The following is an 11994-nucleotide window of genomic DNA, read 5'->3' as shown; positions in this document are numbered from 1 at the left end:
TGGTAGCTCCTTGCCCAATCAACTTACTGCTTTTAATATCCTGAAACTTCACATCATTAGGACTAAAGATAACATTACATTGAAGATCATTAGTGCATTTTTTCACAGATAAAAGATTTGAAGTGAACTCAGGCATGAAAAAGGCTTTAGAATCCTTATTAAACAGTTTCAGTTTACCAATGCCTCTAATAGGAATCCTATCACCATTAGCAATCATAACATGGCCATGAGCAGGTTCAATGTCTTTTATCAACTTAACATCACTAATCATGTGATGAGATGCACCAGAATCAATGATCAATGGTTTATGCACATTACTAGCAACATTAGTCCTAGATGATTCATTTCCTTTCATGATGCTTCCTAGCAGTCCTAATATCTTATCCGAGACATTAGGCATGGTAATAGGCAATGTATGAGCAGCATAAGAGTAACCAAGAGTATGGTCATGTTTGTTACCAGACTCCTTAAGAGCTCGGATGAGAGATGCAATGTCAGCCTTAGTGATCATCTCCTGGTCCAATCCCTTGCCACTTAGCTGATGAGAAGCCATAGCTCTTCCTTCACTTTCACCCACATTCACATTTGGACTAGCCCCGGATGAACCAGCACCATTTGCTTCAGTAGAAAGGTTTGCCTTGGCTTCTCTATCCTTGTTGAACTTGCTCGGCTTCAGGTGGGGGTGGAGTAACCAACACTGATTCTTCTTATGACCAGACTTCTTGCAATGCTCACAGCTCCCTTCATACTTCTCATACTTCTTGCCATTGTATGCAGCCTTGTTAGCTTGCATCTCCTCGGCTTGATGAGCCATAGTAAGCTCACCCTTTCCTCCAAAGAGACCAAGTGATCCCTCCTCCTTCTGAAGTTGTGCACACACTTCCTCCATTGTTGGGAGAGTAGGCGACCTCAAGATATGCTTGATGACATCTTTGTAGCAAGGGTCAAGTGTCATCAATAGTCCAAACACCTGATCTTGTTCTCTTCTCTCCATGAGAGCCGACATGTCAGTTGTATTGGGTCTCAAGCTTTCAAGCTCAGACCATAAAGATCCAAACTTCCCCATGTGTTTGGTGAGCTCTCCTCCATCTTGCTTCATGGAGTTAATGGCTCTCTTCAGCTCAAACACTCGGCTGATGTTGGAAACATTCCCAAAAGTCTTCATGAGAGTCTCCCATAGGTGTTTAGGAGTCTCACAGTAGCTGTAGGCTTCAAGGAGAGGCACCTCTAGAGATCCTTGCAGCACGGAAAGCACCATCAAGTCCTCTTGTATCCACTTCTTCTTCTCCTCAGCATCCGTGAGAACTTTTCCCTTCTCACCTTCTTCAGTTTGCTTTGCCACTGGCTCGGGTCCATCATCAGTGATGTGGTTCCATAGCCCTAGCCTTCCTATGGCGGTTTTCACCAACCTAGACCACAGGAGATAGTTCGAACCTCCTTTGAGTTGAACCGGAACAGTAATCATCTTAGTGAAGTTGTTTCCATCCATCTTCTCTTGCTTGTCTTAGTAATGAACCGAAAGCTTCTATCTTGCAACCGAGCTGAAGAAACACCAGTATCTGTTCTCAAGCAATCATAAACCGCAAGCAAACACCAACAAGTTCCTAGCTTAGCAACAACCACTTTCCGAACCAACAAGAACACAAGAGCAAGAAGAACAGACCAAGAACACAAGAGTTTGCGGAAATAAAAAAATGGATTCTCTCAATACCAAAGCCAACCTGGCTCTGATACCATGAGATTTTGGAGAATAGAGATGGTATTGAGAGATTGATAAGAGATTAAGAGAGAGATTAGAAGAATCCGAGAAGGAGAGAAAGTTGTGTTCTTAGATTTAATAGTAACCAAATAGTAACATGATGAACATTAGAGAGAAAATGATTCAAAGAGTCTAATCTTTATTATGTGAGGAGTTTACAATATATAAGGAGAGAGTAGAGAAGGGTTTGCGCAGCTACAACACTATTACAAGCATGTGTGGTCAATGGGAAGAAGCTGCATACTTGGCTGAGATTGCACACATGCTTGTGCACCTTTTACAGCCTGTCATGGACTGGCTAAAGCAACTCGAGCTCCCAACGGTCGACTCCTTCCTCTTGGTTAGATCACTGTGCTAAGCCTCTTCTTCCTTTGGTGTATCACACTTTGCTTTGCATACTTGTTTTACCTCAAACCTATTTACCATGCAGTAACTTTATTTTTACTGCATGGTAACTTTTCTCAAGTTACTTCTCTTCTCTTCTCCTCTTCAATATCACAATACTCCTCATCTCTTCTCACCACATTTCAACACTTTCTTCTTGCAATGGTCACAAACCCACACTTTCTTGTCCTCCGGCTTGTACTGCCCCTTGTTTGCTGTGCCTTCAGCTTGGTTCACCAACACAAGCTCTCCTTTGCCTCCAAAGAGTCCAACCGACCCTTGTTCCTTCTGGATTTGAGAGCATACTTCTTCCAAGGTTGGTAGCTTCTCGGCCCTCAGCAAGTGTTTAATGAGGTCATTGTAACCGGGGTTCATGGTGAGGAGTAAGGCAAACACCTTGTCTTCTTCTCTCCGGTCTTTAAGTATGCTAGGGTCCACAGTACATGGCCTCAGCATCTCCAACTCAGCCCACAAGGCTCGTAACTTGCCGAAATGCTGCTTGAAATCCATGTCTTCTTGGTGGAGTGATGGTGCAGCCCTGGAATGGCTGTCTCTCCCTGGATCTCTTGTAGGTGGGTAGATGCTTTGATAATCCTTGCAAACAGAGAATCAAAGACTCAATCTGCTTCAAGGCTTGTGGATAGATGATAGATGTTGATGATGAACTTTGCTAAAGAGCTATGGATTGCTCAGAAGCTGTTTTGCTGCTCCTTAGACACAGGATCACCCTGCTTGGTGTCTTTGAAGGATCACAGAGATAATCCTTGCAAACAGAGAATCAAAGACTCAATCTGTCTCAAGGCTTGTGGATTGATGTGGGACACAAGAGCTATGACTCGACTCCTGATACTCCAAGGACACTGATCTAGATATTACACACTAAACCAGAGATCCCAAGCTGGATATTACACACCAGCAAAGTCTCAGCTCCAAGAGAAGAGAGAAAAGAAGTTTACGATAAAAATTGTTGATTGCCTTCATGCCAAAACGTGGCTACATGTTATTAAAGCAGAAAATAGAAACCCTAATCATAAACCAGAATGGTTTACCAAAATCCTAATCCAATTCGAAATTGGTTTACTAATCCTAATTGTCTTTGGTTTAAATTAAATGAAAGCCCAAATAACCAAGCCTATTACATTGCAATTAAATTAAACCAACATGCTGGTTTATCTTGAACTCTCCCTCTTGAACCAGCTTCCACGCCCTTGATCAAGTCTCCAAGACTCTTCTCTTGCCTTCTCAGCCTTGCTTTAGTCACTGGTCCACTCCACACACTAGCTGGTTCAATGGATAGATCTCTCTTGCTCAAGTTCACTTCATTATCATCAGCTTCTAGTCCCTCTTCTAAGTCAATCTCTTTGGTATCACCTTTATCCCCTTGCTCAGGTTCAATCAGCTCTTCCTCATCAGACTCACTCAGCTCCTCTTCAATGTCTCTGCTCATGGCTACACCAAGTGAGCTAATGGCCCTCTTGACCTCAAACACTCTACTCAAGTTTGATATGTTGCCATACACCTTCTGAAGAGTGTTCCACAACTCTTTGGGAGTCTCACAGTAAGAGTAAGCTTCCAAGATTGGTGCGTCAAGGCTGCTTTGGATGATAGACAGCACCAAGAGATCCTCCTGATCCCACTTGTCTTCGGTAGCAACCACAACTTCAGTAATGTCCCCTCCTTGGACAGTTTCTTTAGAGGGCTTGTCTTCTGTTATGTGAGAACAGAGACCTCTTCCTCCCAAGGCTGTTTTAACAAGCCTAGACCACAAGAGATAGTTTACACCAGTGAGTGTAACCGGAATGGAGACTTTGGATGACTTTTCCATTTTTGGCAAATTCTGGAGTGATAAATGAAGAACACCTCAAGAACACAAAGAAATTTTGCTAAAAAGGGAAAGTTAAGAACAGAGATTATGCGGAAGTGAAAAAGAAATTAAGGTCTCAAGAGCAAGAGAGCTCTGATACCATGTGAGAATTAAAGATTAAGTGTGAAGAGTGATGAGAATTAGTAACTAAGAGAGTGAGATTGAGAGAATCCGAGAGAGAGAGTTTAGTGAAGTGGTTTCATGTTTCATTCACTTAACTTGAAATGGTTCACATACAATGTAGTTATATCGACATAAGCAGCATAAGAGAACAAAGGAGAAAAGCATAAACAAATGAGCAAGTGGTCTGGTCGCCTGGTCTTGGATAGCGACCTCTCATGAACGGCTCCAAGGCAAGAGTAATACAATATTAAACTCTTGCCGACATCCTCCTTCTTGTCTTCACACTCCAACGTCTCTCTCTTCTTTCAAACACATCAGAGGCGACTTAGGAAGGATCTCCTTGCTGTTCAAGGCTTGTTTACAAGTTGTAGTGTTGCCTTGTCTCCCAAGTTGTACGGCCATACTTGTGTTTCAAGGTAACACCATTTCCTTGTATCATTTGAATCTCTTCTTCTCCTCTGATTACTCTTATGTCACTATGCTTCATCTCAACATTTCTAGTCTTTGTTTTTAGTGTCCAGGAACAAAAGGTTCAGTCTCAAAGGAGTGTAAGGGACGAGAGCAGAAACCATGCTTATCAGTATGAGATCTGGAGATGGAAGTACTTGAGGAAAATGGCTTCAAAACTCCAAGGAAGTTTCTGTCCAAAACCTTACTTTGATATTGCTTCCTTTCTTTTTCTCTTGATCATTTGTCTCGCTTCTTACCTGTTTCCTTTTGATGTAGGAGATACAGATTTGAGGTCAAATCTTTTTAAAGGAGGAGGGGATGATGCAACCCTGATCAGCTATGCAACCTTGGACGAGCTAAGACCAGCAGAAGACACTGAGGACAAGCTGAAACCAGCTAAGGAGACTGATGTTGAGCTGAAACCAGCTGAAGTTACTAAGGATGAGCTGAACCAGCTGAATGACACTACTTTTGAGCTGAATGAGCTAAATGACACTAAGATGGAGCTGGATGAGCTAAGTGACACTACCTTGGAGCTGGGTGAGCTGGTTGACACTTATTTGGAGCTGGGTGAGCTAAGTAACACTGAAGATGGAGCTGGTTTAGCTGCTGGGCGAAATAGGCCTTTTTCAGCCCAAAGAAAAGTTCATAAAATGATCAATATGGGTCTGATTCTTGCCAAATTCGACCAGCCCATTCCTCAGTCCATTTCAAGCCTTTCTCATCAAGAAATATCAAAGAAAGAAGTCCTGGTCGTGCATGGGAAAGAGAGATTCAAAGAAGAACTCAATTCTGGTCAAAAGTCAAGTCTTGCCAAGTTTTTACACAAGTCTTTGTTTCTATTTTCTATGTTTCTTATTTTCTGCACAATCATTCTTGTTTTCTACAATCTGTAAACTTATAAAAAGGCCTAACTTGCCAAGAATAAAATCATTCACTTTTTGATTAAAAATCTCTCTTATCTTTGTGAATCCCTTGTTCATCTTTGAACATTGATCTGCTGAGGAGTTCATTCTCCAATTGCAACTTGGCTTTGATCCTTACTTGAGTTCATTCTCTTGATCAAAGTCTCTCATCTATCCATCAATCATCCATCCGCGAGTTCCCATCCACAAAACCATCTATCATCACCCTTTTACCATTCCGCAATCAACCCTCACTCATTCAAACCACTGATCATCCTTCAAAGATCAAAGGGAAACAGAACCTTATCAAACCAGGATGAACCACGATCTAAGAAGCTTTATTTGGAACCACTAATCAGTGTAGAATAACCAGGAAGTTGAATAAATCTCATAAGTGTTGTGAGCAAGAAGATATCTCACCTTCTATCCAGATGATTCCAGATTAGCCTGTTCGGACATATGCCATTATCTTCATGATTCTTATCAAACCAGGATGAACCACGATCTATAAGAAGCTTTATTTGGAACCACTAATCAGTGGAGAATAACCAGGAAGTTAATAAATCTCATAGGAGTTGTGATTAAGAAGATATCCCACTTTCTATCCAGATGATTCCAGATTAGCCTGTTCGGACATATGCCATTATCTTCATGATTCTTATCAAACCAGGACGAACCACGATCTAAGAAGCTTTATTTGGAACCACTAATCAGTGGAGAATAACCAGGAAGTTGAATAAATCTCATAAGTGTTTTGAGCAAGAAGATATCCCACCTTCTATCCAGATGATTCCAGATTAGTCTGTTCGGACATATGCCATTATCTTCATGATTCTTATCAAACCAGGATGAACCACGATCTAAGAGCTTTATTTGGAACCACCAATCAGTGGAGAATAACCAGGAAGTTGAATAAATCTCATAGGAGTTGTGAGCAAGAAGATATCCCACCTTCTATCCAGATGATTCCAGATTAGCCTGTTCGGACATATGGCAATATCTTCATGATTCTTATCAAACCAGGATGAACCAATATATAAGAAGCTTGATTGGGAACCACTAATCAGTGGAGAATAACCAGGAAGTTGAATAAATCTCATAGGAGTTGTGAGTAAGAAGATATCCCACTTTCTATCCAGATGATTCCAGATTAGCCTTTTCGGACATATGCCATTATCTTCATGATTCTTTCAAACCAGGACGAACCACGATCTAAGAAGCTTTATTTGGAACCACTAATCAGTGGAGAATAACCAGGAAGTTGAATAAATCTCATAAGTGTTGTGAGTAAGAAGATATCCCACCTTCTATCCAGATGATTCCTGATGCGGTCATCAAACCAGTGGTTGAACCAGAGGTCAACCAAGCAGTCCAAACCGGCCACTTTGGAGGTACCAGCGACATAGGTCCAGTCCACGGCGTATATCTCGACAACCAAACGGAGTTTTGGAGTGAAACCAATTTTAATGGACTCTACACTCAAGAGGGAGTCCATCCCAATTGGAATTTCCAGAAAATCTTACCGGACCAAGGAGTTACGGATTTTACAAACTGGAGGTTCTCCATCCCATCCAGTTGCGAGTATCAGACTTTAGAAGATGATTTCAGCCCAACCATGAAGCGGCCCTTTCCAGAATCAATCATGAGTTTCAAGAGGGAATTATTATCTATCCAGAGAGTCAATAATCAGGCGAATTGGTTCAGAGAATACCAAGATACAATCAATTTCCCAAAACCGATCAAACCGACATTATTTTGGGAAAGTTGCCAACCAATTCAATTTGGTCCGACCCAAACCTTTCTATGGAAGCCTGGAGACACTCCAAACCAACCAGAAGACAAGGAAGACGTCCTTAGCTGCACCAGCACCCAGGAGATCAGGAGGATCATCACTTGCACCAACATTCCATATTTGGCAGCTTTGACACTACAAGCCTTAAATGAGTTTCTTCTTCAAATCTTTCAAGACCAACGGCCATATTCCTCATTAAGGACATTCAGAGACACATCAGGGAGACTTCAAGATCATGGCCACGTCCAGAAGCTATCAAGATACAAGTCCTTACAAGTTTCCCATTTGGAAGAAGGCATAAATCAAGCTAAAGGAAGATTACATGGAACCATCAAAGCCTTTGCTTCCAAGACTTTTATTTCAATTTTATTTCTTTCTTTTACTCAATTTTAGACTGTTAGAATGTCCCAAGGTCGAGCCTATATAAGCTCAGTAGTTGTCTTTGTAATAATCACCCTTGAATTTTATGAATGAAAATGCAGTTTTCTAGTTTTCTTAAAACTATTGTTTGAAGTCTTTTGAGTTTGTGAGAAGCAGCTCTTGAGCCACCAGGCTTATCAAAGTCTCCTTTCACAGAGCTTTGTGGTGTCTATTCAATCCATCTCATCCAGCATCCCATCTGATTGAGAGATTCAATCAAACCTTCATCCACAACTCCACTTCAATCCATCAACTAATTAGGCTGAGAGTGTCACACGACCAGCAGCTTAATTCCATCCTATCTATCCTTTTTCCCTTGCTTATTTATCTTATTTAGTTCATCATATAATCCTCAGTCCATTCATATTTCATTTGTTTCTGTTTTGCTTCATAAAAACTCATAAAACTCATAAAAATCTATCTTCTTTGTTTTCAGGTTGAACCTCAGTTCATCAATTCATATAGTCTGATTTCCAGGCTGTATCATTTGGTATCAGAGCTCAAGCTCCTGACTAAGGTGATATCTATCCTTGCATTATCATATTTGCTTTGCATTTATAAATAATAAAAAAAAAAACAGTTTTTACATTGTTCTTGTTCTTAAGAAAAGAAAAAAAAAACAAAAGAGAAGAAGTTTCTTGCATTTGATTCACGAAAAAATTGAAAAGAAATCTCATATTGTGTTTTCATTCATTACCCAGCTCCATTTTCCATATTTATATTTTGTGCATTCATTTCAAAAAAAAAAAAATCTGCATTTTGCATTTATTTTGATTCTTGCATTGAAAAGTTTTCAAAAAAAAAAAAATCAGTATTATTTTGCATTCCATATTTTCATTCATTGTGTTTATTATCATCCCATATCTGTTTCATTTCGTGATTGCATCCAGAGAAAACCAAAAGAAAAATCATTTTGCATGGTTGATTTCATTTCGGTTCATATTTGCATATTTATCGGTTTTGTTTAAATTAGTTTGCATTGCTGCATTGATATTTTGCTAAACCAGAACTTCCCTATTCTTCACTTGATCTTTGAGAGTGTTTTCAGGAAGCCATGGTAGGAGAAACACACGGACAAAGTCAGATGGCCAAGAAGAGCCAACATTTGACAGCTTTGCAAGAGGTTGAACAGATTGCTCAGTTGAGGAAAAGAAGAAAGGCACAAGGCCAACGTCCACAGCCAGGAGAAAGAAGATTTGGAGATGCACCAGAGGCTGTTTATGTCGAGCCCAAGCCACCAGATCTTTCAAGGATCAATCAAACTCCAATTTCTAAAACCCACAACCATCATGTTGTTAATTCTCGGTTTGAATATAACTCTTTTGCTAATAAAATTGAACTCTATAAATTTTCAGGAAAAATAGGTTATCTTAGATGGGAGAGAAACCTTGATGAATGGTTTCATTACAACAACATCATGAAGGAAGAGAGGCTAGCTTATGCCATAGATCTACTTAGAGAAGAAGCCTTCAAATGGTGGGTACAAGAAGAAGATGATAGGAGGTTTTACAAGGAGCCAACTATCAGAACGTGGAGAGCTCTTAAGGAAGTCATGAGACATGATTTTGCACCAGATTTTACAAGTTCTGAAATCAAGGAACTTTATCCAAGGAGGTACCCAACTCATGGTTCCAAAGATGCTAGAAAAGTTGTTGCACAAGAGAGTAAGAGAGGCTGGTCTCAACAAGCCAACTTGCAACCAAACCAGGGGCACGCCATTGTCCAATGCTTAGACCAGAAAAGTGACATCCCAAAGGCCATGGAGAATAGAAGTGTCAGCCAAAACACTTTGATCAGAACCACAGCAAAACCATTGCTAGATACTATGCAAGTAAAGGCTAAGGTAAGTCCTATACATGATAATTTGGTTTATGAATCTTCTTCCACTGGTATAAGTCACTTGTCTTTGTCAGAGAATGTTAAGACAGGTCCTGAGGTCAAGCAAAATCCGAACTCCATACCCTTGTTGGAATCAAGAGTTGTCCATGATTTATTTCCAAGAAAAATGGAGATTCCAAACCAAAAGAAAGAAGAGGCATCAACCCAAGGTAAGTCTTCTAACTTTAAAAATTTAAAAGATCAGACATGTTATAGATGTCATAAAAGAGGACACTTTGCTGTGACTTGCCCCACTAAACAAGCATTGAAAAAAACATCACTAGAAACTAAAACTGAATTGTTTAAAATGAGTGATAGTTTTGTTCAATCTGATTTGTTGTTTCCAAATTCTTGTATAATGCACTTGTCTTTGTCAAAAGGTATTGTATCAGGAATTAAGGAGCAAGAACTTAAAAGAGAAGATCTAGTCTACCAGCATGGCATTGCTAAAGAGGAGGAAGCCATAAGTGAGGCTGGAAGAAATGATTTGTTGCTTAAAGAAGCAAAACCAGTAATCAAAGTATCAAACCAAGGTAAGTGTTTAACAACACCTTTAGATACTGGTTTAAATTTTTATAATCTTGGTACAGGGATACCAGATGAGAGCTCTATGCTTACTGAAGTGCCAAGGGCCGAGCCAGACCATGAACTCAATCAAAATCCACACCACAAGTGGAAACCAAAATCTGAACAAAGAATTGTTCAAGTGTCAAAACCTGAGGTAAATTTCACTATGGATCAGAATGCTATTATTATTTCCATGATAAGATTAATGCACTTGTCTTGTCCAAGGGAAAGTGAAATAGGTACAGGAGACCAAGGTGAGAGCAAGCCAAACAAAGAAATACAATTTCTTGCTGCCATAGCTGAAAGTAAGGTTCTTTGTTCTTTGTTTTCATCAGTTTATAAATTCCAATACTTTGGTATAATACACTTGTCTTTGCCAAGATCTTTTGACCCAGGTATAAGCAAGGAGAAAAGCAATCTATTTCGTGATCTAGTCTTGCAAGAAGAAGCCTTAACCATGATGCCATTAGATGCTGTCCAAAAACTAGTTCAAAGAGATGTTGAACAAATGCCATTCAAAGTCAGCATGGGTAAGGAAAGTCTTCTCAATTTTAAAATGTCTTTATCACTTGATTTTCCAGATGTGATGCACTTGGTTTTGCCAAGAAATTTTGATCCAGGAATAAGAGAAGTAGAAGTTCACATCAGCCAAACACAAAAGGTGCAAAGAAGGCAGCAAGACAACACATGTTGCCCAAAGAAGAAAATCATTTTTGAACTTGTGGAAGCTATCAAAATAAGTCTGGAAATCTCACATTTTGTTTATAATTTTTCAACCACAGATATAATACACTTGCTTTTTGTCCAGAATGTTGAGATTATTTCAGGTTACAAAGCAGAAAGCTTCAAAGAGATCCCACCAGATTATCTTGTGTTGCTAGGAAGATCAGCTCCAAGGAGGGACAGAAACGTGGCTAAGAATAATCTGAAGGACCACCCACTCCAGAAGAGATGCAATGACCATACACAAAGCAGAGGCGTGATCCTTTCCTATCTTCTCAAAGAAGAGCCACCAGACACACCATGCATCACCAAACCAAAATTGTATCACCAAGGTAAGGTTCTAAACTCCCAAAAGAGAATGAAACCTGACTTGCTCTATTGTGGTGTATCAGGTTATCCAGTTTTGAAGTCAAAACCTTCACAAGGGGGAGGGAATGATGCAGTCATCAAACCAGTGGTTGAACCAGAGGTCAACCAAGCAGTCCAAACCGGCCACTTTGGAGGTACCAGCGACATAGGTCCAGTCCACGGCGTATATCTCGACAACCAAACAGAGTTTTGGAGTGAAACAAATTTTAATGGACTCTACACTCAAGAGGGAGTCCATCCCAATTGGAATTTCCAGAAAATCTTACCGGACCAAGGAGTTACGGATTTTACAAACTGGAGGTTCTCCAGCCCATCCAGTTGCGAGTATCAGACTTTAGAAGATGATTTCAGCCCAACCATGAAGCGGCCCTTTCCAGAATCAATCATGAGTTTCAATAGGGAATTATTATCTATCCAGAGAGTCAATAATCAGGCGAATTGGTTCAGAGAATACCAAGATACAATCAATTTCCCAAAACCGATCAAACCAACATTATTTTGGGAAAGTTGCCAACCAATTCAATTTGGTCCGACCCAAACCTTTCTATGGAAGCCTGGAGACACTCCAAACCAACCAGAAGACAAGGAAGACGTCCTTAGCTGCACCAGCACCCAGGAGATCAGGAGGATCATCACTTGCACCAACATTCCATATTTGGCAGCTTTGACACTACAAGCCTTAAATGAGTTTCTTCTTCAAATCTTTCAAGACCAACGGCCATATTCCTCATTAAGGACATTCAGAGACACATCAGGGAGA

General features: G+C 40.2%; 1 protein-coding gene across 1 annotated transcript; it reads left to right on the top strand.

The window, feature by feature from the left end:
• Window positions 1-9249: 9249 nt before the first annotated feature.
• Window positions 9250-10247, top strand: LOC130505609 (uncharacterized; the record flags this gene model as incomplete). Its single annotated transcript, XM_057000209.1, has 2 exons — window positions 9250-9745; window positions 9956-10247. Coding segments are annotated over exons 1-2 (788 nt in total), but the record flags the coding sequence as incomplete, so codon positions are not given.
• Between the last annotated feature and the right edge of the window lie 1747 nt (window positions 10248-11994).

Source organism: Raphanus sativus, unplaced genomic scaffold (genome assembly GCF_000801105.2).
Source record: "Raphanus sativus cultivar WK10039 unplaced genomic scaffold, ASM80110v3 Scaffold2427, whole genome shotgun sequence".
NCBI lineage: Eukaryota > Viridiplantae > Streptophyta > Magnoliopsida > Brassicales > Brassicaceae > Raphanus > Raphanus sativus.
Note: the sequence above shows the minus strand (reverse complement) of the source record. Positions and strands in the feature narration are given on the sequence as shown.